The 26,719-nt window shown below is 38.6% G+C and overlaps 1 protein-coding gene across 1 annotated transcript in view; it reads left to right on the top strand.

The window, feature by feature from the left end:
- The first annotated feature begins 2,086 nt into the window (after positions 1-2,086).
- ARHGEF38 (Rho guanine nucleotide exchange factor 38) overlaps positions 2,087-26,719 on the top strand; it is a 124,217-nt gene continuing 99,584 nt past the window's right edge. Inside the window, exon 1 of the mRNA XM_038581980.1 lies at positions 2,087-2,282. Coding sequence (XP_038437908.1) covers positions 2,087-2,282 — 196 coding nt within the window. The remainder of the gene's footprint in view (positions 2,283-26,719) is intronic.

Below are 26,719 nucleotides of genomic sequence, written 5' to 3'. Positions count from 1 at the left end.
ACACATGCACAACCCTCAAAATTACCAGTAACCTCAGGTCACTGCCTGGGCTGTGAGCCACACTCATCCACATCTGCTGGTATCTATTTCCATCTGATTTCACAGACAGCTTGCTTCATGATCTGTAAACTGTGACCCTTCTAAAGCCCACTTCCACGAGTATCCTTCAGTTCGTTTTCAGTGTAAAGTGCTGTATTTATTATACGATTTATGTATTTCTTAACCATTTATCACATGTAAAACTGTGCTACCATTTTTTTTATAGTTTTCTATGGGTCACTGACAAAGTTTTGGAGTGCTGTGTGCTTAATCCCATATTTCCCGTAAGTCCTACAGTTTTAATGGGCCAAGGCTGCAGGACTGTACCCAAATAGTCTATCTCTGTTATTTACCAGGTGAATACGGGCAGACATATACACACACACATATATATATATAATATTAGAATACAAGTGAGACTTTTTAATGGGAATCAAGAAAGCTCATTTTGCATCTTGGTAGTGAGTGTGCCTTTTATTTATTTATTTTTTTTTTGAGTGTGCCTTTTAAAGTATTTATTAAATGCGCTTGGGAGTGCTTGTTAAAAAAAAAAAAAGGCTATCAATTATATTAAATAAAAACCATTCAGTATGCCAAGCTATATATAGATGTCTCTATGTCTCTACAGTGGGTGAAGATTTGTCATTTATCTTTTAAGGTAATTATGCAAATTATATTCAGCCCACACATCTTGAATCGGAAAAAGGGTTTTCATCTTTTTTCCCTCATTTATAAACCTCATCTAACAAGAGTTAGCCATGATCCAGAATGGGCAGCACAAAGTTGAATTTTGGCAGTAACTTTACAATAAAAGAGAATTTACTTTCCTCTTTAGAGTCTCTCTTTTCTTTAACGAGGGCAGACAAAACACTCAGCACATTCCCAGAGCTTCTGTGAATTTCCCCCTTGAGAGATCTCAGTAACTTGGAGGAAAAACAACTTCAAACAAATTAATGAAAGGCCCGACAGTATTTGCCTTCCTCCCTCCCAGGCCCGGCCCCTGTGCTTTCCACTCTCTACACGTCTCTTTTCAGTTTCAAGCATTTTCTCTTCCCTTCTTTTCCCAAGGTGAGCTGCTGCGTCCTGGCACTCCCTCTGCGAAACGGGAAAAGACCTTCCAGAAATCACCCCCTGATGCCACAGTAGTGCTTATTTTCCTAAACGCCAAGACAGAGAATACAGGGCTGGGACCGTGAAAGGGTTGATTGCAGGCAAGGGTCCCGGGTGGACAGGAGACATCAAAAGACTCCAGGATTCTGTGGACATTTCCTTCTCGTCTTGGGCCTGCTGCCAGGCAGGCCTCTTAAATGCGATCTCTTGTTGCCTCAAGAATGTGGATCAGGGTCTGCCAAATACATTTTTTTAGTAAATAATCTAGGAGTGCTCAGAAAGGCGGAAGGGTGACCTTTGAATGCACACGGTCATCCTTAAAAAGGATTCCGTACCCTATTTCTGTATCCCATTGGTTGGGATGCCAATGTACAGCCTAATCGCCGCACACTGACTCCGGGGGCCGGTCACACGTGAGTGACTCTGGCTGAAAGTCCCACGCAAGCCCACGTCCGTCCCAGGCACAGAGGGCAAGGCCGTGTCCCAGTGCACCTGCACGCTGGGGCACACAGAACACCCACAGGCTGCAGGTCACGCTCCGGTGCGCTTCCCTTCGGCCCTGCCCCACCTTGTTCTTGCTTTCTCCCCCACCCCCAGGCCCTCTGCACACAATGGGATTTTTGTTTGCTCCCGTAGCAGGTGACAGCGCACTCTCTGCTTTGCCTAGCTCTGTGCTGCTGGTCTCTCAGGTAACAGGTGGCAGCTTCCCCTGTTGGATTCTAGGTATAAAAAAGAATGACCTCATCGGGGTGGAGCTCTGGGGCTCGGCACAGGTGGCAGTCACAGCCAGGTCACCCCGGCTCCGGGCAAGCCGGGGAAGCCGTTTAGTAGGAAGGGGGCAGTTCAACGGGTCACTCTAGTGGCTTCAGCCCTGACCCTGAGGCACTTGGGCAAACAGCCGTTGCCTGCAAGCCTCACGAGCTTGCCTTGGCCTCAGATGGAGCCCAGGGAAGCCGGTGGGAAAGAGAGCATGGGCACCAAGAGAAAGAATCTGACTTTCCTGAGGCCCAGGCTCTACATGCTGGAGAGAAGGAAGACGGACACGGTGGTGGACGGCGGAGCCCCTGGGGAGCACTCCGGTGCCTTGAGGAGGAGCCAGTCGGACAGGACGGAATACAGCCAGAAACTGCAAGGTAACCGCGCGGCTCGGTTGTCCTAGGTCCCTGCGCTCGCAGCCCCGGTCTCCTATGCCTCCACTTGCAAAGAAATCACTTAAGGCAAAGCAGAGAAATGGAATAGGACCTTCTCGGTAAACGGGGAAACCAGGCAAATAAGAAAATTAAAAAAAAAAAAAAAAGAGAATGAAAGTAAATGTCATTCATAAATTATAGGGAAGAAACTTATCATGTGCTTCAATACTTAACGAACCAATTCTGATTTTTTTCTGAATATATGTATTTTTTCCTGGCAAGGGTAATATCTCTTCTGCGATCTTCCTCCCTTCCTTCTCCCTTCTCCAGCCAGTTTACGAAGTGAGAAGCGCTAGAAAGCAAATGATTTAGAAACCGACAAGAGATGGTTTCTCTCAATAGATAGGTGTGGGATGTCGCACCATGAGATCTATCTAAGTAATTGTAGTGAACTGTGATTGTGGTTATCCTAAAGAGGGGCATGGAACTGCAATCATGCCTGTGAAAAACGAAGAATGTTAGTCATTGGGTTGGTATAATGGGATTTGTTGAAAATCACAGAGGTGTTCATTCCTTTAGAGTGAATCGAGCTGTATCCAAATATGGTAAGAGATGTTTAGCATGCTTAGATTGAATGACTTTTGAGGAAATAACTTCAGTTTATTTTGTGATGGTCGTAAGATAGTTTGACATATAACAGTTATTATATAAAATGTCCAGTTTAAGGCCCTAAATATCTATCCCTTCCCATCCACCCTCTCTTTTTCCTCCCTTTCTCTTGAAGGTCACTTGTTCAAGCAAACTTCATTTTGATGTTGATTGTGCAATGTTTTAAGTATTCACTGCAGTACCTGTTATGTGATCCCCAGAATCCGCCTCTCCTGCTTTGAGCACACTGTGTGTTTGAGCTCTTATAATCCCATTGTGAGCTGTCATTCTGGACTGACAAATTATGATGAAGCTAGAAAGACCAACAGGACACACTTTTACTTAGTAGGTCTCTTTTCCAAAAGAGAAAGAAAGAAAGAAAAGAAGAAAGAAAGAAAGAAAGGAAGAAGAAAGAAAGAAAGAAAGAAAGAAAGAAAGAAAGAAAGAAAGAAAGAAAATACTCAGACTTTGTAACACAAATTAAGTAAATTAAACACATTTAAATGAAATCTTTAAAGATTCCTAGTATGATTTAATACTTAAAAAAAAAAAAAAAAAAAAAAACCCTGGTAGTTCAAGATTAAAAAGCAGTCAAGTTGTATCCTTAAAGGACTTTTCAAAAAATGGGAAAGGGGTATTGTTCGATCTTTGAAATTAACCTTTCTCAAGGCAGTGTATACATTGGAAGGAATGCAAATTTTAAAGCTATACACATTTGTCTTGCAATCCTGGCTCTTCAAAGCTATACACATTTGTCTTGCAATCCTGGCTCTTCAATTTATGACCTACAAGATTTGGAATAAATTACTTCTAATTTCCCAGCCGCAGTTTCCCTGTTTGTGAAAGTGGGACGATGATACCACTTAGTATTTCTGGGGGAATAAAATTAGGTAATTACATGAAATATCTCACATATTGCCTGACACAGGATATGTGCTCAATAAATATTTTTTATTTTAGGAATAATGGGAACAATGCTGATAAAATAAGACTTTCCCCCTATTAATCAAATTTACTAATCTATTTCAATTCTTCTTCTGTCTTTTGATGAAGAGACCGCCTAAACAAATTCAGTAAAAAGAAACCCTGGCTTTATCTCTAATAACATGTTTATTCTGTCTGAGATTTGCTAATTCAGCATCTTTTTGGTTCAGATTTTTCATTAACAAAATAAGTGGAAAATTTTGCTACTCACTTTCTAAGCTTAATTAAAAAAAAATTCATCTGTGACCACAAAAGAAGGCAGATGTTTGTTGGTTACTTGACAGAAGACCTCAGGCTGCTTATGTACTCCATCGGATTTGTGGTTTCCCTCTGCTTTGTAGGATCCTACCTTTGAAGCTAGAAGAAAAGACTCAGGAGTTAACCATGTTCCTAGAATTGTCTATATAGGAGACACATCATCATGTAAAGATAGGCTGGCCCCCTGATAAATAACATTTTTCAGATGTAACTCTTAATAAAATCCAAGTCTGATATGTAATGCCTTAGAGAACTTTTGGCATGATTCTCCTGTAACTGCTTTGGCAACAATAAAAAACATTTTCATATTACCATTTAAAGCAATCAGTTTTGTTGGGTTTGTACTCTGGTCTGCATTATGCCCATTATCATACAGATGAATACAAATCACTTTAAGAAATTTTTTTATTATTGCAATGCCAAGAGTTTTTCCTCTGCCTGCCTTGGAATTGGTAGTTCCCTGAGAGGCACTGAATATGGATCTGAGCTGGTTAGAGCTCTCCGATGGATGGCCCAAAGCCATTGTGAGATCACAACATGCTTTTCAATGCTGGAAGGAGGCCTTAGATTATTTAGCCAGTCTTTCAGGGCTGTGTTGCTATTGGAGTAATACGGTTCACTGCTCTCTCTCCTTGACCAAGTTCTCTGGGTTCTGGGAAATCTTAGACCTTTTTTGTGGTGCCCCTGGGCTCACCTCTTACTCATACCACACAGTCTACTTGTTCATTCACTTTCTGGCTGACATCACTTTCGTGTGAATCCTAAATTGTAATTTCCTTAAAAATTGCACACTGAGAGCTACTAGATTAAACAATAGAACATAGTTCTAGGGGCACCTGGCTGGCTCAGTCTGTAAGGGTCCAACTCTTGGTTTTAGTTCAGGTCATGGTAACAAGGGTCATGAGATTGAGGCCCACATTGGCTCCTCGCTCAGCATGGAGTCTGCTGGAAAAATTATCTCCCTAGGGGTGCCTGGGTGGCTCAATAGGTTAAGAATCTGCGTTCAGCTCAGGTCATGATCCCAGGGTCCTGGGATGGAGCCCCACATTGGACTCCCTGCTATCAGCAGGGAGCCAGCTTATCCCATTCTCTTGGCTGTTCCTCCTGCTTGTGCTCTCTCTCTCTTTGTCAAATAAATAAATAAAATCTTTAAAAAAGAAATATCTCTCCCTCTGTCCCCCCTATGTGCACACGTGCATGCTCTCTTTCTCTCTCTCAAATAAATAAATAAATAAACCTTTAAAAAAATGGTTCTAATGAGAGTATCATAAAATCTTTGAAGAAGTCTGTGATCACAGACTTATTAGTCATTAAGCCTCAAGTTGTACAATAACAATTCTTTGCTAGTCTATTCTTAACGGCTCTTTTATTCCTTCAACAGATTTGTTCAGTTAATTGGCATTTATTGGATATGCTATGTGGTGAGCAAAACCAGAATATGTGCCAGGGATTACAACTACAAAATCATTAAGAAAAAAAAATGTCTGACCTTTACTCCAAAGGGGCTTAAAGTCTCATTGGGAAAGATAAGACAGGTAAACAAATGCAATAAAGTGGCATGACGGAGTACAGGTGGGATCAGCGGGTCCATAAAAGGAGGAAATGGTCTGTTCAGAATTGGGCAGGGGAGCGTTGTGGAAAACACTGTCGTTAAGAGTTGATAAGGTGGGCTGGGGGAGAAAAAGCTGAAGGGGGAGAGAAGTGTGTTTTAACTTCTTCATCGTACTTACCTCTGTCTGAAATTTTGTGGTTTGTTTTCTTGTTTATTGCCTATTATTGACTTCCATTTCCTCTCCCATCTTTCATCCCCCTCTCCATGAAAGAGACCTTATCTGTCTTGGTAACTGTTCCATCTGTGCACTTAGAATCATGCCCAGCACACCATAAGCATTCAGTATCTTTCAAACAGAATGAATGACTTGAATGAACTGGTCCAGGTAGGGAATCAGTGTGAGGAAAGGCATTGGAGCCTGAATTAAGAGCCCTTGTATCTTCAAATGTGAGGATACATGTTTCTATTAATAAAGACAACTCTCCAGTAAAAAGAAATAAACATATTAGGGATGAAAATGTAAAGAATTGCCTAGATAATAAATAATTCCCAGTGGGAGCCTATTTCATTCCTGACTCTACCTTTTAGAGCACAGCAGACCCTCCTTTGACTCATTCCTCTTCTTCCATTCATCACAAGAGCTGCATCACCTTAACTTCCCACCTAGCTCAGCTACTCATTGCCATTTTACCGGGAGTCACAGAGAATGATCAAGGCAGGGGAAATGTACTGGCTAATTTATTCCGACTCTTTCTTTAAGGAATGATTTTGTGCATGATTATATGTGTGAGCTCTACATTTGAAATATGCCTAATTTAAAGTTATGTTTGTACAAGTGTGCCTGTGTATATACAAATCACCTGTCTATCTATAGTACGTAGATACAGTTGTGTATGTACTTGAGACATTTCTGTAATGATTGAAACTTATTGTACAAAGGTCATTGTTTAACATTCAGCAGCCTTTTCTGAAAACCCTACATGACTGATATATAACTGACATTATAGGTTTCCTCTCAGTGTGGGTGATCTGGAATGACTATTTATAACCCCTCCTAATTCACGTATTGAAGCCTAATCCTCAATGTAGTATTATTTGGAGGTGGGGTTGGGAAAGATAATCAGGTCATGAGGGTAAAACCCTGCTGAATGGGATTAGTACCTTATAAGGACAATATGAGAGCACTCGCTCCCTCTCTCTGCTCTCTGCCATGTAAGGATTTGAGAAAACAGCCATCTACCAGGTAGGAAGGGGGGCCCTTACTGGATTGGCCTTGAACTTGGACTTCCCAGCCTCCAGAAGTATGAGAAATAAAATGTTTGTTGTTTAAGCTACCCAATCTATTGTAGATTTGTTATAACAGCCCAAACTAAGACAGTGGGTCAGTTGCTTTTATTCCATATGGCCACACTAAGCCTCTGGTTAATTTTTTGGCTAATGCATATTCTTGCTTGTCAAGTATCAGGTGAAAGAGTGACATTTTATGCCATTACTGTTGCTGATAACACAAGTCAAATCCACATCCCCAATTCATAATAGGTCTGTAGTATTTTCTTGTCTTTCCTTTTTTCTTTTTTTGCAAAGACTGTTGTGTCATTCTCATTAAGAAAGGATTGCTTTGGGACACCTGGGTAGTTCAGACATTGGGCGTCTGCCTTTGGCTCAGGGTGTGATCCCGGAGTCCTGGGATCGAGTCCCACATCAGGCTCCCCTTGAAGAGTCTGCTTCTCCCTCTGCCTGTGTCTCTGTGTCTCTCATGAATAAATAAATAAAATCTTTAAAATAACAAAGGAAGGATTGCTTCATTGTTTTTATAAAATTTTCAAGTGTTCTTACTATGGTGATGATAAGGAACCAACCTACCACATGAACGTGTTACAGAATAACACATATTGCAAGTACAAGGACAAATGTCTCAAATAATAAGCTAGATATGGTAAGATTATGGGAACATTTAATTTGTTATGATTTTTAAGAATACAGACCAATCTGTAAGTGACCAGGAGGAGCAGTTACCATTGGGAGATTTGGTGGTTTCTGTTCTGGGCCTGGTGAAGGATGGAATAAAACTAATTGTGCGGCTGTCTATGCACATTTCTATCCCAGTGCTACAGCCCTTTGTGTGCCTCCTGTTCTCTGAGTATGGAGGAAATCCTTTTTTTATGGGCCTCCATACACCCTTTAGTGAAGCAGGAAATACTTGGATCAGGGGGTAACACCAATATAAATAGGGTGTTTTTCATGGTTTGAAGGGTAAATCTTTATAAAAGTCCAAAATTTTCAGGCCATTGTAAATCTACGTCATTTCTGCCTCATCACACTCAAAGAAGCCAAAAAGAAGCATGATATTTTACTTCTCTCTTTTTTAGTATTTTACATATTACATAATATTACATAATAGTAATAGTATTATATTTTACAGTTTTGGGGGAGAGTTATTTGAATTAAATAAAGGGTGAATCCCAGGAATCAAGGAGTTGGAGCTATTCCACTACAATCAAATTGTGATAAGAAAATTTATTCCTGTGCTCTACTTCTGGGACTCGAGATATAACTTTTCTTAAAGGCAGCAAATCCAGCTTCTAAGTGTGTTTTTCGATCCACAAAAATTATGGATTTATGGAAACTAGAAATGAGAAGTCAAGAGGGAGGGAGGGAAGAATGGAAGAAAGGAAGGAAGGAGAGAGGAGGAGGGAGTGGAAGAGGTATGAGGGGGAGGGAAGAAGTGAGGGGTAAAGGTATTTTGGGGGAGGGGAGAGGAGGAAGGGGAGAGAGAAAGAGAGAAAAAGAGGGAACTCAGATGTACAAAGCATGAATAGAAATATACCTTAAAATAATGGTATAGTTGGGAAAAGATGTCTCAGAAAAAAGGATTTAAGCTACATTCCTCTTTGTTTCTGCAAATACAGGAAAGGAAAAGACTTTTTATAGTATTGCCTTTCTTGACATACTCATGCTAACTTCAGTACTTCTGTGGATATTGATTTCTTGGTAAGGGTGAAACTATTGCAGGGACTCCTGAACTTGTAAGCAAATATCAACCCTTAGAACCAGGCAAGACTTGGTTTCAGGTTGTGCCTGAAAGTGCCCTTCTGTGGCCCCCTTTCCACCAGGAAGATGAGGAGTCCATGGGGCCAGAGTTACTGATGCCGTGAGACCTTTACCTTATTTCTAGACCAAGTTCAGAGTCCCTGGATGATGGAACTTCCTGTTTCAACAGGTCCCAATACTGACTCTGAGACCTGCTGGGGCCTCTTCCATAGCACCCTCCTTGGGGCAGACTGTGGTTGCTGATGTGTACCCCCTTGGGTCTGAAAGGCCATTAATTATGAAGGTGTGTCTAGAGCTTGATCAAACTGAGATATTCACACTAAGCCTACCAGGCCCCTGGTGGGAGGGAGAGAGCCGAGGGAGGAAGAGTAAAGATTCAGACCTCGGAACTTGGGAAGAGTGAATGTGGGCCAGGGCCTCCTGCTGAAAAAAATCTAAATTTGAACTTGGCCTTCCAGATTATTAGGAAGGTATATTTATCAAAATAGATATATTTTGTTTAACAGTTTGTCAGCTTGACTTACAACTGTTAAATATGTAGACATGATGTGTGAGCCTCCATTTGGACATTCAAGGAAGGCTGTTTATGAGTGGCTTTTGGTTATAAGCTATGTTTAGGAGATGGCCCTTATTCTACACTATGTGTGAAGAGCAAGAGGGAAGGAAAGGCAGAGACTGAGTGACTGATCTCTTCAAAATGGCACTGGCCCAGGGACTTTCACACACTATTATTTAATCTCAGCACCTTTCCAGTTCTGGTTTCATAGTTGAAAATATAGGTGGGTAGGGGAGGAAAAACTTCCCTCTACTCTCCCTGATTCACTGGTTGGGCCTATGAAATAAAGTGGCAACAGGCAGATTAATAGGAGAAAATGTATAGAAGCGTTTTCATTTTAAATATTACCTGCTGGACAGCATCACAGGAAAAAAAAAAGACCCATACTCCCAAAATGGTGAGATTGAGAGCTTATACAGCACCATAATAGGGACGGGAAAGGGAAATGTAGGGGAGGGTAAATCATTTTAGGAAAGATAAATGGGTTCTGAGAAGAATAGAATGGGGATATAATAGTTTGTGACGAAGTTTGTCTGGATGTGGTGTCAACTTCTAGTTTTCTCTCCTATGATAAGAGTCAATGTTCCCCAGTTGATGAAACTCTTGAGGAGGAGATTTGTGAATCTTTGGAGGATCCATCTTTAAGCAGATAGAGGGAGTTCAGAGAAAGCCTCTCTCCACATTTACTGTTTATCAAGTACCTTCAGCCTCAAATAATCAATATACCAATGCAGCGTATTTTCGGGTGTCACGTCCTAAACTCCTTCAGGTAGTAGAGCTTGGATTGGAACTCTGGTGCTTTAAATGTTTGCAAATAAGATGCATCTAAGTCATTCACTTAGAAGGTATTCATCTAGATGGTTTATTAGTAGCAAGAAGTCAAAGCAATTTGACAGTTGGGGTATATGTTTTCTAATGTAGTGACATTCCTCTGCTATGACGATAAAGCCTGACACTTCCCTGCAGGAGTGTTGCTGTTCAATAAATATTCTGTTTGTTTAATTGTAAGGAAACAAAATTACAAAGTTAGGTTAAGCAAGCCTGGCCTATAGTAATAGCTTGATGATCTCCATTTCCCACTTTCTTGATTATCTTGACACTATTTTTTATTTGTTTTTAAGATTTTATTTATTTATTCATGAGAGACACACACACAGAGAGGCAGAGACATAGGCAGAGAGAGAAGCAGACTCCATGCAGGGAGCCCGATATGGGACTCGATCCCAGGACTCCAGGATCACACCCTGGGCCGAAGGCAGGGGCTCAGCCACTGAGCCACCCAGGAATCCCTTGACAGTATTTTTAAAATTTTGTTCTTGCCATCATTTTTTTATTTGCATCTCAAAAACTAATATACAACCCAAACCCTGAGAACCTTATTCTACAGCCATGGGGATGGGATGGGTGGGAGTAATGGTGGTGGGGTACGCATGTGCAAATGAAAAAAAATGGAATTATATACTGGGAACAAGCAGCTCATTATGTGGTAGGTGATATTTCCATAGAATTCTATGAAGTCAGTCTAAATTGGGAATCTTAAATGCAGCAGGAAAATAGTGTTATGATTAAAAAGCCTTTGTCCTAGGTTGCTATGAACAATTTCTGTCTTGATTAATGAATCAGAGAATAAATGAACACTCTAGGATACCTGAGCTGAGGCCCTTGATAGAGAATGTAATCTTGACTGTCTGACACCCAGTTCTGGCTCAAGGGAGAAAACTTAAAGGTCATGTCATCAAGCTACTGATCTGAGAACCCTGAGTCACCACAGCCCCTCACAGAATTGTCTTTCCTGAATGCTTCTTAATGTTAGGCCTTCAATGTCACTACAAAAAGCTGTCACAGATTTCTGCTTCTGTCTTTGTTGTGAAATAGTTGATGAAGACATTGTTTACTTCTCTCGGTGCCATCCAGTTTTATTCAAGGAAAAACTCTGCCTCCTCTTAAGAATTAGAACATGTCTCCCTCCCAGATAAAAACAAGCAATTTACTGTATTTATCTTCCTGGAGCTTGGAGTCCAATTTGTACTGAAGGCTTGGGCTTTAGAGTGGCTATTTTGTTTGCCTAAAAGTTCTTCCCTAAAATCTCTCCACAAGGGTGAATTCTCATCATCGAGGCCTCTGCTTTCTTTCTGGAAGAGTCCTTCTCTGACCATCCTACCTAAAGAGGTGTAGGGATGAAAGACATTTCCTTTATCCTCTTAGCTTCTATGCCTGGAACCTGTAAGTTGACATGACAAAAGACAGATTGACAGGAAAAAAAGGATATAGATTTTATTTGATGTTAACATTTTTACATGGCATGGATGGCATCATAGAAGAAAATCCCCAAGAAACAGTTAGACCCATGGTTAGATACCATTTTATCAAAGAGTGATAAGTTGTGGAGATGTGAGAAGACAAAGGGAAAAAGTGGTGTGAGATTGTGGGAAATGGTGTGAAATTGTGGGAAGGAGAACAGGAAATATGTGGGGGAGAACTCATGGACCATAAAGGTTATTTTTAGTGAGGTTTGTACAGACTCACCTTGATGTCAACTCCCTATCTCTGGTAATAAGAAGGTTATCTACCTGATACTGGGAGAGCATCTTGCTCACAAGAAATGTATACTTTGTTCTTAGGTACAAAGTGGGAGGAAGGAGAGCTCTTCCTGCATCTGGTATTTCTCAGATCCCTTCAGTTCTCAAAATAATCAATATGCCAAAATGGCATATTTTCAGGTGTGCAGGCATTTCTGGGGCCTTTGTACCACCCTACTATGCTCTAAAATTATGCTGTTTCATTTTCACTTCTCTTTTCTTTCTTTTTTAAAAGATTGTATTTATTTATTCATGAGACACACACACACAAACACACACACAGAGGCAGAGACATAGGCAGAGGTAGAAGCAGGCTCCCCCTGGGGACTCGATTCTAGGACCCTGGGACCACGACCTGACCTGAAGGCAAACGATCAACCACTGAGCCACTGAGATGCCCCATCTCTTTTCTGTTTAAATGTAATTCTCCTTGGAGATAGAGATTTAGTCTTATTTTAACACTTAAGCAGTGCCTGGTATGTGATGCTCAGCTCAATGACTGAAAAATATTGAGTGACTAATTACAACTATGTTGATCATTATCATTGATTTATTCGTCTTTACAATATTGTTATTCCTATTTCCCCATTACTTAATTGTTGTCAACTTTTAGGTTAGCTGCTCTAAATTCCTTTACTGTAAAGGGAGAGAGACTGTAAATAAATAAATCTAATTAAAAAAGAAAGGAAATAATTTCTTGGCCGAAGAAATGAGATCTCAGTTTTAATTAATTTATTCAACGAACATTTGCTCGGTATTCGTATGTGCCTGATATTGACTAGATCCTGAGAATATAGAAATACATCAGAAGCAAGCCCCATCCATTTAGTGACAGGCAGTGAGCCAATAATTGTAGAAATGTGCGAAGTGCCTGAGGTGTGGCCGCAGGTCGAGTTTCTGGGTTGCAGGTTCCGAGATGGAGATTAGGGTGTAGGAGCTTCTTATGTTCTTGTGACCAACCACCTGGGGAAGAGTAGGGAAAGGCAAAGAGCTGAGAGAGAAGCAGTTAATACTCTTATCTAGTCTCAATGGAAGCCTTAGCCAACTTTAAAGGCAAGTCCTAAAGATAACATGATCCTTCGGAGTTGTCACCAGTGGTATGAAGGACCTGAGCCTTTGTATCACCCTTCAAGTTACCTGCTGGGGCCACCTTGGGAAGGAGGTAGGACCTGGGAGATATTCTTATCTGAGACAATCCCTGAAGAGGGCTTGTCTGCTGGGGGTGCTCCCTGCAGCTACGGCAATAAATTTTTTACTCCTAAAGGGGAACTAATCAGCTCATCACAATATCCACATCATATTAAGTGGTTATTATGATATTAGAGACACAATAAAGCAATGTAAGAATTGTGATGAGAAAGAACTTTATCACACCTCTAAAATGGCAAAAGTAGAAACATTGAAATCTGAATCTTGAAATCTAGTTTGGATTGTTTAGGGGCACGGGTGTGGTAGGCATTCCAGACAGAGATTAAATGTGTCCTACTACATGGGACAAGGCATTAAAACTGGTTTCCCTGTTAGAGGGTTCATTAAGAAATGAAAAAGATGGTACTAACACCACCTGAGCATGTGTACTAGGCACATAGGTACATTATGTTATATTACCCTCTAAACAACTTGCCAAAGAAAGTATTGCCCTGATAATGTTCTTTTTTTCCCCCTGATAATGTTCTAACAATATGAGATCCTGACAGGGTCCAAAACACAATAAGACAAAACCCGAAAAAATCACAAACCAAAACAAAAAAGGTATTGTCATGTATTTATAGATGATAACACTAAGGTTAAGAGAGACATAGCCATCAGGCCCACAGTCACAGAGCTAGTAAATGGTGAAGACGAAATTTTACCAAGGTTGACTTGCCTCCAACATACATGCTTTTCAACCACAATGTAGTCTCCATTATTCTACCCTTAGCTTTTAGCACTGGTACCTGTTTTGTGATTTACTTTTAAGGAATTTACTGATTTTGATTAAATTTTGAACAATACTCAAAAATATCAGGAGACTCTTGGTTTCTGCCCCCACATCCATCTACAATCTTGAAGTAAACAATGATCAACAAGTCTATCTCAGGGGGATCCCTGGGTAGCTCAGCAGTTTGGCACCTGCCTTCTGCCCAGGGCATGATCCTGCAGTCCCAGGATCGAGTCCTATCGGGCTCCCTGCATGGAGCCTGCTTCTCCCTCTGCCTGTGTCTCTGCCTCTCTTTCTTTCTGTGTCTCTCTCATGAATAAATAAATAAAATCTTTTAAAAACACACACACACAAAAAAAACCCAAGTCTATTTCAGTGGCTGTATTATTTTATGCTTTTCAACAAAATGTTATATGTGGAAGTTAGAAATAGGCACAACTGCAATGATGAGGGGTATACTTGATAGATTCACTAGAATGTTCCACTCTAAGAATACAAATCCGATTATTTGAATTATTTAATCTTGAAAACTACTACTCATCACTAACAACAGAGCACATAGCAGGATGAGGATGTTTGATGAAAAACTGGGTTGGAGTGTCAAACCATATTGCTCCTCTGGCTTAACAGTCCTCAGTGCTTTTCCATGTTCTATAGCGATGGTATCCAAAGAGATAAAGATATCCCAGGAGTTTTTCAAGACAACCCATTATGAAAGAAAAATATGTTTATTTTTCAGTTTTGTCCTTTGAAAATATTTATTTTTGATTTTTCATTATAATATACATGATACATTAATACTATCCGTATACTAGAGATTCATGCTCAAAACAGTTTGACATATGATCAAAAAAATTGAGGATGAGGGGTGCCTGGGTGGCTCAGTCAGTTAAGCGGCTGCCGCTGGCTCAGGTCATAATCTCAGGGTCCTGGTATTGAGCCCCACATCTGGCTCCATGCTCAGCGGGGACCCTGCTTCTCCCTCTTCTTCTGCCCCTCACCCTGCTTGTGCTCTCTCTCTCTGTCTCTCTCTCTCTCTAGCTCTTTCTCTCTCAAATAAATCAAATCTTTAAAATAATTGGGGATGAAATTATGTCCATACTACAAGAATGAAGCTTGAAGATATGATACTAAGGGAACTAAGCCAGACACAAAAGAACAAATATTGTATGATTCCACTTACTTTAGGTACCTAGAGTAGTCAAATTCATAGAGGTAGAAAGTTGAGTAGTAGTGGTCAGAGGCTGGGGAAAAGGGGAGTGGGGGTTAGTGGTCAATGAGTACAGAGTTTCAGTTTGGGAAGATGAAAAAAATTATGGAGACAGATGGTGGTCATGGTTGATGTGCATGGTTGATGTGCATGTACTTAATGCAGCTGAGCTGTACACTTAAAAATAGTTAACCAGGGTAAATTTTCTATTATGTATAATAATAAAAAATAATAAAGGTTGGAGATCTCTGGTTGTCACAATGGATATAAGGTCTAAGTTACAACTTGACTCCATCTTTCCACGCTCATCTCTGTGGGCAGTTTTTCTTTGGACTGGTATGCCTTGCTACATGCTATTTCTTCGGCCTGGAGTGCTCTCCCTCACCCTGTTTGCTTTACAACCCCCCTACTCATCTTTTCAAGTCAATTCTTCTGAGTCATTTCACGCAAAATATATCACATCCTCTATACATTTCTCATATTCACTATTTACATGCTGATTTCTTTTACTTGATTGAAACTCCCAAGGACAGGAACACTTATATCTTCAAGACTGAGGAAAAGGTGGCCAGTACTCAATGATCATATTTGTTTAATAAATGAGTGAGTAAACGAATAAATGCTAAACAATAAGTAGGTGCCATAGCAGTTGTGCAATGAACATCCTGAATGGGTAAAGGAGGCCCTTCCTTGTGATGGGTTCCTTTGAAGCCAGGTCTTGATCACCTTACTCACTTCAGGGTCACAGCTCCTGGGTGTGGATTTAACCTAGATGATATTTAATCCAGACAAAAATTAATCAATTTTTATCTTATCTCATAACCCTCTTCTCTATATTGCTGTTTTGTTTGTTTGTTTGTTTTCTTAGATCACCCTTACAGTTCTGCCCTCATTAGCAAGGGCATACAAAAATCACATCTACTTCATGATGGAGGATCTACACGTTATTCCTTGGAATGCAATCTCACGTGCTTACAACCAGATATGGATAAAAAAAATTAAGTTACTCTTGATCTGGGCAAATGAAAGGTTCTAAGAAGTGATTCTCCCCTTTTCTTTGTTAACCAGTCTACACATCTAAAAATAGAAATAATGCACTTAAAAATAGTTTAGAGTACTGACCAGAGTTTGACTTGCTTGTGAATGTCACACCAATGAGATATCTAGAATTGTCCTTATGTTATAATGGTGCTCCAGTTTTTAAAATATTCAAAACTCAACCGAACATTTAAAAATAATACAGTTATAACCTCACAGGGTGCTTTTACTTCATTACTCTGAGCATTTCTGCATAGAGCGAAATTTTAAATTAAGATGGGAAATTAGATTTCTTTTAATGAAGGAATTCTTGGAAGATGAAATCAATACTTCCTGACAAAATCAAAGCTTCATTATATTGTAGTTACAAATAAATTTTCTTATGTATTTGATTTTTCACATGTAGAGTATAATCAACATTTAACTGTAATTAAATTTTTTTCAGTGAATCATTAATCAAATAAGATTTTGGATTGGGATAAACCTATCAAGAAAACTCAAGCCTTGTATCATTTTTTGTATGTGTTATAAGTATGTACAAATTCACAGTGCAAAAACAATTATACCAAGCAAAACACTCAAGCCACAATTTGATCTTATTTCAAAATATTCTTCTTCATGTTAATGCTTGTGTCAACCTTGCTGACTTTTCCTGTTCTCAGATTACATCATGTGTAATAAAAGCCTCTTCATATACTCACAGTATACACTATGTGCACATATACTACACATTTATGTATACTAGATACATCTATACTTGTACATGGCTCACTCTTTTGTGTATGATATTTGGAGCCAATCTGTAATAATTAAGTTGAATTAAAAGAGTCTCTTTCAGACCTGCTTCTCATTTGTCTAAAATATATAAAAAATGGAGCATGGTGTAACTCCTATATCTAGGTCAGCATAAAGTTTTTGGTGATAAAAAGAGGGGAAGAAAGTAATCACACTCTGATAATTTGTCCACAGATTGCCTTAAATTTATCTTTATCCTAAATTCATGCACAATTAGCAAATTGATTTTTTTAAAAGAAGACAGTGATGCTTTTCCCACTCTTATACCATAACTTTCTTCCCTTCAGAATTCTGCTCAAAAATGACCTTAGTAATGAGACCTTCTGTGACTTCTCTTTATACAATAGTAACCACTGTCCACCACCTGCTATGGTTTTTTTCATAGTGCCTTATTACACTCCGGCATGATACATACTTTTTTATTAATCAGTTTATTGTTTTTCTTCCATCACTAGAATAGAAGCTTCATAAGAGCTGAGGTTATTCTCTTTTTTCACTGCTGTATTGCCAGCATCTAGAATGGGACTTCTCAACATTGGCACTACTGATATTTTGGACTAGATAATTCTTTGTTGGAAAGGCACTGTCCAGTACATTGTAGGATTTTAGCAGCATCCCTTACTTCTACCCAGTAAATGCCAGTTACATTCCTACTACCCCCAGCCCTGACAGCCAAAAATGATTCCAGATATTGCCAAATATCTCTGGGGGTGGAGGGTCGGGGGAGCAAATTGCTGGTTGAGAATTACTGATCTAGAACAATGCCTGGCACAGTGAGCACTCAATAAATATTTGTTGAATGAAATAAATATTTGTTGAATGAGCAAACAAGTGGATAAAACCAGTATTTCTCATCCAGCCAAAATCTTGCATTTTCAACAATAGAACAATTACAACAGAAAAATTGAATAATACAGTGAGAACTTTACAAGTAAAGTTCTCTTTCTATCTAGGGCTTAAAATTTGTTCACTTTGACTAATCTTCTCCTGCTAAAGACTTTGAATAACGATATTTCCAGAAAGTCCCCATTTATTTAGTTCCTAATTGTTTGGGCTGCACTATGCTGCTTAATGTAGGGACCTGTAAAATTCAAACCAATGCCACTTAAGTATTTTTTTAAGCCAGGTAAGCTTTGTTGCATTCCTTTTTGAAACCCACTCTTTTACTTTCTGCAGCAATTAGCAGTCAGAGGAAATAAATCACATGCCCTTCAAATGAGAATAAAATATTTCCCTGCCCCAATGTTTGAGCTTTCAAATTCTGAGCAGTGGAGGGTCTGCTCTTTCACGTTTTCACTTAATACTTCACTGGCTCCTCTCCAAAACCTGTCTGACATGCAATTATTTTCAACCTATTTCACAGAAGGCCTGCTCCATTCATCTTCCTGTGGGTCAAATTTCCATTGAAACTGATAAAAGATTTTACTGTGTGAAACTTAAGTCAGTAGGGTTCAATGCAATGCTAAGCCAAGGTTTTTTGGGTTTATGGGGGCAGACATGAAATATGGTACAGAGAGGGATGAAAGAACATCCATAATCATATCTATGGGGTTGGTAATGATCTGTCTGGAATAAAACCCTGGATAGAATTATGGGTGGTGTTTACACTTATGGGGAGAGAGGGGCCTGACCAGGTGGGGGTTGGGAGGGGGTGATGGTCAAAGTCTGACCTCAATTTATAACTCTGGTACTTAAGGTAAAAGACTTTCTTCTTTAGAAATTAGTTCCCTTTTCTCTATAATGAGATGGAACTAGATAGACTTTATCACCTTGTCTCCCTTACCTGCTTTTTCCCCATTGTTCCCTATTTCTTTAAATGGCACCATTACCCTGTTAAAAGGCAGAAATCTATAAGTCAGCTTTGACTTTTCTTCTCCTTTACCCCATACACTGATTGGTTTGCCTCTGAAATTTCCCTTGATCTCTTCAATTCTCTCTATCCTCTTGGTAACCAGCCTGCCTAACTGTAACTGCCTCCATCTCTCCCCCCATTACAAGACTGGGTTCATGGCCACTTCACGGTCTCCCTGCCTTCAGGCTTGCTCCCTACTTTCTTTCTGAAATCTGTTTCTACTGAGGCCAAAGTGATCTTGCAAAGAAAATCTGATCTTAAGAATTAGGAGTTCTTAGAAATTCCAGATTCCTTAATTAGGCCTTCAAGATCTGTCTCCTGATCATTTTTCTAGACACAACCCCTTACCACATTCTCTGGTGTTTGTCCTGAAGCATTTTTCAAATCTTCGTTTGCTGCTGAGCCTTTGGGCACACTACTCCCTTTGCTCGAGAGGGCACTTTCCCTTCTTCTTCGTAGTCTAAAACTTTCCGATTTCGTTTCTGTGTCACTTCTCCAGCAGGCCTGAACTCTATACAGGTTGTGCAGGTCACAGTTTGTTGTGATTGTATTTGTACACAAGTTTTAAAATATTGAACTTTAAAATTACAAAGGGATTTGTTTGCACACCCTTTCTAGAGTAATTTTCTCTAAAATCTTTCACAGTTGTCACATTCAACTCCTAATATAGCAACAATATTTTGGTAACCTGACTTTATCAAATAATTTCAAAGCATTAAAGCAGTTTTCATGAAAACACACATACCCTTACTCTCATATTTCATCAATTTAAGTTTAATTAAATTAATGTAATTACAATAAGAAGTACAACTGAATCAGATTTGCTGTTGCACACAACCAATTCTTGGAAAACATACATCTTAATCATTAAGTGAATAAGCGCATGGACATCATTTGGTATGTTTTAGGAGGGGAATGGGAAGTATTGATTTAGCCTGTGACTTTAATAATCTACCTTTACTTGTATAGTTACATTTCTTAACAGAAAAGACTATTATTTTATTTACCATTGCACTCAACATAAAGCAAATCTAATAATGTAATTTTAAAAAACTGATGTTAAATTAAATACAAGTTTTAAGGGATGCTTGGGTGGTTCGGTGGTTGAGCATCTGACTTCGGCTCAGGGCGTGATCCTGGAGTCCCAGGATCAAGTCCCACATCGGGCTCCCTGCACGGAGCCTGCTTCTCCCTCTGCCTGTGTCTCTGCTTCTCTATCTCTCTGTGTCTCTCATTAATAAATAAATAAAATCCTTAAAAAATATATAAGATTCAACTCTGAAAACTATAGAGCTTATCAAATTGCTAACACCTTCAAATTCTGATAATTTTTATTTGTATTTAATTGTGACCACACTTATGGTTGTGATGAAATTATGAATTAATTCAGGGTCAGGTTCTTGTGTTATATTAACCTTGTATTCTTCACAGTCAAGTGACTTTTCAGGTTGCTCAGTGAATAAGTGTTGAGTGGTGTATATGTGCCTGCTTGGTCTGGTCTTAGGGATGTGGGGGCGGGTGAGGGCTGGTGTGAAGGCTTTGGGCACAACCTTAAAATTGATGTGTGAAAATATTAGTTCTAACTCTTCTTTATTAAGAGATAAGTGAGATTACAGAAATCAAAATCCATGAGTATTTATTGCTAGTCATTGATAAATAATATCAACTAGGAGCTTTAATCCAAGTAAATAAGGACCTAGGATTTTAAAAGAGTCATAACTTATGTACTTTAGCAGGATGTATATCCTATTTTATTCATCTGCTTGCTCTTTCAACTCTCCTGAGAAGCACAAGATTTTCAGTGAATTCCTCAGAAACTCATTTGCATTGATGATTTCGCTTCTGGGTAAATGGGAAAAAATCAGATTTTTAAAATTCGAGGGTTTGTATTATGCCGAACAGTAGGCAAGGGCTATATCCCCACCTCATTTGAATTCAGCCTAAGTAATAAGAATGCACGTTTGGCCTGGTCCTGAAATGACTGTGTCGAAGTCCTCGCCGTATTGTGTTTTTTCCCAGCGCAGGTCCAGAATGAAGGAAGGTAATTTCCTGAAGGATGCTCAATCTCTCTTCCTATCCGTGGAACATTTCCAAGAGGGGGGAAAAAAGAGAAAAAACAGGTGCAGCCATTCAGAACCAGATATAGAAAAATGGCAAGTAAATCATGGTCATAAAAATAATGACTGGCATTTTTTGAGAGGTTTCTGTGTGTCAGACACTGAGTTAAGCAATTTGTACACTTTATCTCAATTCTCATAACCTCCCAGCTTGAGTAGTGGTTAAAATGCAGGTTTAGGAGCCAGACTGGCTCAGGTTTGAATCCACTCACTGTGATTATGACCTTGGGCCTTAACCTCTGTGTGTTTCAGTTTCCTTCTGTGTAAATGAAAGGAAGGGAATTTAAACATCTACCTTGTAGAGTTTCTGTGAAGATTTAAGAGCTAATACAAGCCAAGCTCCGTATTTAGCACAAAGTGAGTACTCAAAAAATGTTAGCCCTTATTACCATTACCATCACTATAGTCGCTATTCCCTCTCTGCAGATGAAGCAGTTTTGTGAGGCCAAATGACTTGGCCAAGGTCACTCAGCCAGTGGACGGCAGAGCCAGTACTGAACCATATGTCTGCCTGTCCAGCACAATTCCACCGCACATAACACAGCACACCCTGATCATGACATAAGAGGTCAGGCCAGAGGACAGAGGCCCCAGGCTTCAGAGCTAAGCACTTCTGGTTCAGATCCCAGCACTCCCGTACAGTCTGTGAGTCACTGGATGAATTTTACTTACATCTGCCGTGTTCAATGTATTCATCTCTAAAATTAGGGTAGTGTCCCATTTTTAGTGTTGCGATGAAGATTATAGATAAATTTATATTTTGGTAAATGGATACACAATAGGTACTTGATAATGGGTGCCCTATGTTAGCCTATCACAATATATGATAACTGCAGTAATATCGTTAAATGCTTTAACATCAAAAATAATTTTTAAGGATATATGCTTGTTTAAACAAAACATGGTATATGCATATAATGGAACATTATTCAACCTTAAAAAGGAAGGAAATCCTGACATGTGCTATAACATGGATGAACCTTGGAAACATTATGCTAAGTGAAGTAACCCACTTACAAAAGGGACCGAGAGTAGCAAAATTCATAGAGACAAAAAGTAGAATGGTGGTTGCCAGAGACTGGAGAGAGGAGGAAATGGGGAGTTGGTGTTAATGAGCATGTAGTTTTAGTTTGGGAAGATGAGAAAGTTTTGGAGATGGATAACGATGATGGTTGCACGCCAATGTGAATGTACCTAATGCTGCTGAACTGAACTCTTAAAAGTGGCTAACATGAAAAAAAAAAAGGCTAACATGGTGAGTTTTGTGTTATGTATATTTTGCTTCAATAAAAAAATAGGAGAAAAATATATCCTTCTGTAAGAGGAAAACATTATTATTAAAATCATTAAGATAAAAATCACAGTCTTAAGATCGACTCCTGCTTGTCATATTTTTGGTATTTTATGTTAATTCCACCAAGAAGTCACTTTAGTCTTTATATTTTGTAAGACTGAGAGGGTACGCTTGACTATTTTTATCCACAACATATGTTCCTATTTGAATTGGCAGGTAAGAATTAATCAATGTAGATATTCTAACAATACTGTCAGAGGAGAAATAATATTGTTGTGATACCAAGAGAACATTTTTATTATACACATTACCTTGAAATAACATTTTTGCCAGGAAATTTGATGCTGCGTACATGTGATGCATGATAGAAGAAGCCCAGCTAAAGTACATTAGTCATGTGTGCCGCACATGATATATAGCCCAACAGCCTGTGAGATACAAGGATATAATTAACTATGAAGGTCATTCCATCACCAGGATCATATTTGGAACAAAGATGTATTCGGTTATGCTATTTACTCTATTTATACTTCAACTCCTCATTTTTATAAGCTTTCCTTTCTATGTGATTTTTAAAACTCCCATAAGGCCTCCTTTTCTTTCTTTCTTTTTTTTTTTTTAAGAAAGAAAGTCTTTTTTTAAGAGTTGCCTTGCATTCCAAACCCAAATCAAAAGCGTTGTGAATTTTGAAACATGACTTGCTTCTGACATTGAAACTTTTTTCCTTTCTTTTTTTTTTTTTTTTTTCGATTACTATAATAAATCTTAGATTTGGGGGAACATTTTTGATACTCAGAAGGCCTCGTGTATGTCTGTTCTATCTGCATGTGCCGTACTGTTTCATTACATTCCTACTTACTGAAGCTCTCTTTTATTCTTGCATTTGTTCTGCTTCAGTAAAATACCAGCTCTAATTATTCACCTTCATCTCTCGCCCTTGAGTTACATCAGACCCTCTTGGACAGCAGGAGGAAGAGCTGATCTTTGCGCTAAGCTCCTCCAAGCCCTTGCTTTTTTGCCCATCCCTGCTCTTCCAGAGAGCTCTTAGCCTCAAAGCACTGAGATTTCTAAACTTTCAAGCAAAATCTTTTTATATGTTGAATGTTTTCATCAGGAGTTCAGAGAAGAGGAAGTCTCTACGACTGCTTCTTTTGTATCTTGTCTTCCGCTATCCTGAGATATTTGGATCCTATTTTTATTTCACTGGAATTCTTACTGAGGTAACATTTTCAGAGAGATTACAGGCGTGGCTGCTTCCCAAGTTCTCCTATACTCGAAACCAATGGTCTTTTGTCCTGAATAGAAATAACAAGGGGGTCAAGATCAAAGTCCTTTTTTTCTCAGAATTCTTCACACATTATTACCATGTCTTCCAGCATCTAATGTTTCACATAAGAAATTTAATTCAAGTCCTAGTCTGTTCCTAATGTGTTCATTCAAGAAGCTTGTAAGAGTTATTTATCTTTGGAATTTAGGAATTTCACTAGAGTAGGTTTAGGTATGCTCCTCTTTCTGTGTTTCCCATATAATGTGAAAGGCAATTTAATATTCCAGGACTAGAAAATTTTGTCGGTTTTATGGGTTATACTTTTTAGTTGTTTATTTCTTTCCACCAGTTTGAGCGTCCTTCCTAGATTAACCTTCCATATGATGCATGTTTCCCTCTTCATTTCTATCCTATTCTTTTCTCCACTTCAATCTTCCATTTGGGACCATTTCCTCTCTGAGCAAGGTACATCTTTTGGAATTATTTTTAATGAGGATATTTTGGTGGCAAACTGAGACCTTGTTTTTCTAAAATATGTTAATTTTACCATGATTTTTGGGAAACGTTTGCTAGACATACAGTTGTAGGGTATGTCAGTTTTTTTCTCTCAGCCCTTTGAAGGTATTATTCTACTGTCTTCTGGCTCTGCCATTGCTGTTGTGAAGGCAGCCATGAGTCTAATCGTTGCCCCCTTTTTAGGTGATTTGTCATTTTTTACTGCCTGTTCTTAAGATCTACTCATTCTCATCATATTGAAGTTTCGAACACTATGTCTAGGTGTGATTTTCTAATTTTTTCTATCTCGTTTGGAATTCATTATAATTTCTGATTCCGAGGATTAATGTCTTTCAAAAAGTCTGAAAAGTCCTCAGCAATTAGTACTTCACTTCTTGCCTCTCCCTTACATTTTCTCTTATACCTTGTGAAACTCCAATTAAGCATTTATTAGATGCTCTCGTTCAATTCTCAGTGTCTCCTATGCTGTGTTGCATTTGGACATCACGTCACCTCTCTTTGTTAGATTCCCTGTAACATCTTTGGCTTGATTCATTAATTCTGCTTTGTATAATTTACTATTTTACCCCTTTATTGAGGTTTTTATTCCACTCAGTTTTAAAACTTTCATTATGAATTTTAATTTTCAAAGTCATATTTCATTCTTTTCAAATCTACTTGGTCATTTTTATAATTTCCTGTTTCTTGCTTATAACTTCAAACCACCTTTTGTTTCTTTAGATCCATTAAATACACTTTAAAAAATACATCTCTAATAATTCCAATATCTTAAGCTTTGTGGGTATAACTGCTGTTTTCTTTCCCTATCTGACTCATGGCATCTTGTTTCCTTCTGTGTTTTAGGACTTTTTTGCATGTGATCTCATATTCCTTGTAAAATATCTGTGGGAGTTATACAAGACCTAGGTTGAAGTTCTACTCAATTTCATTGTTTTGTTCTTAATTTTCTTTCTTGTATTTTCTTTTGCTGTACTGTATTCTCCCCACCTCCATTTTTTTTTTTTTTTAGATTTTATTTATTTATTTATTCATGAGAGAAAGAGAGAGGCAGAGACACAGCCAGGGGGAGAAGCAGGCTCCATGCAGGGAGCCCGATGTGGGACTCAGTCCCAGGATCTGGGGATCAAGATCTTAGCCAAAGGCAGACACTCAACCACCGAGCCACCCAGGCGACTCTCCTCGTTTAATTTCTTATTTAGATTATTAAGTCATTAATTTTCAATCTTGCTTCTTTTCTTATACATGAATTTCAGGCTACACATTTTCTGTAAGCAATGCTTTAGCTACATTACACATGCATGTAATAGTTTTCTTATCTTTTGAATTCAGTATCTTCTATTTGTTTTTATGATTTCTTCTATGGCCTATCAGTTTTTTATTTAATTCCAAAACAAATAGGATTTAAATTTTTGTTGTTGTTATTATTTATTTCTAACTTAATCGCTTTATTGTGGTCATGGCTTTTAAGTACTGAGTCTTTGAAATTTATGGCCTAGAATATGTTGTATTTTCATGAAGATTGTGCTTATCCTTCAACAGAATGTGAAATCTCAAATTATTGAGCACACATTTTTTTTCTACCCTAACTGATCTGTTACTGAAATGTGTTTATAAAACCATTACTACAGATGATTTGTCAAATTGTTCTTGTAACTCTTTTACTTTTTTCATCACATTTTGAAACCATGTTATTCATTCAGTACACACAAAATTAAAATGTTCATGTCAGGAAGATACGATCAGGAAGAACAAATCATTGTTATAGAGTGCTCACTTTTTACTTTTGTCTTCAAGTTTGTCAGATATAAAAACAGTTCACTATCTTTCTTCTAATTAGTATTGGCTCAGTAACTTTTTTTACTTTTTACTTTCAAACCCTCTATGTGTTTATTTTCTCTCTCTTGTAAACAACACATAGCCACTTGCTTTTTAAAACCCAGTTTGGTATTCTGGTCATTTGATTCACTCATATATTTGGCTCTACTCTCTTGTACTTGTTCCTCTCTGTTTTCTCTTTTCTTCTTCTGAATTGCTTTTTTTTTCTCATTACCTTTTTTTGTATCTGAGGGTTCTGCAAATTTACTATTTCTGTGATTTTAATGGTTGGCCTACAAATTTTAACACACTTTCTTAATTGAAAAGCATCTAAATTTTGTCGATACTTTTATCTTTTCTGCAACACTTGGAAGATGTTTACATGTTCAAAATACTGCACAGTTGTCTCTCACCTTAATTTGAGAACTTCCCCACCATTTTATTTAAAATCACACACTTTTTGAACACTTCCTAGAGACCTCATTGCTTTACTTTTCTCCACACCACTTTTAGTACACTAAATAACTCTGTATACTAAAAAACTAGAATTTAAGCTCCATGAGGAAAGGGATTGTTTTTTGATGTTTTTTACACTGCTGTGTCCCAGCCCCTAGGATGCTTTGAGGCTCATAATAGGTTCTTAATTATTTGTTAAATGTTCAGTGATCACGAACCCCAAATTCAGATGAGAGCCGAACGATGTCCCCAAGTTATTGGGGAATCTTGCCCATTCTGCTTTTTTTTCTATCACTACCCAGAACCAAGGCTGAGACAAATGATTTTTATTGTGGTCTCTCCCTTCTGGAGGATTATATATATTAGCTCACCTTTTCCTAAGTGTGTCTCCTTTCTGCTCTGGGCTTTATGCTATTTCTCTAAACAGGCTCTGTACTCTTCAAGATCTTGTCCAGATTCCAGTTCCACCTGTCCTGCCTCCTTACCACAGACATACAAATCCTCACCAACTTCCATAGATGCCTGCAAGTG

The sequence above is a fragment of the Canis lupus genome, chromosome 32 (genome assembly GCF_011100685.1).
Source record: "Canis lupus familiaris isolate Mischka breed German Shepherd chromosome 32, alternate assembly UU_Cfam_GSD_1.0, whole genome shotgun sequence".
NCBI classification, from domain to species: domain Eukaryota; kingdom Metazoa; phylum Chordata; class Mammalia; order Carnivora; family Canidae; genus Canis; species Canis lupus.
The sequence above is the reverse complement of the archived record's forward strand: the minus strand, read 5'-3'. Positions and strand labels throughout refer to the sequence as shown.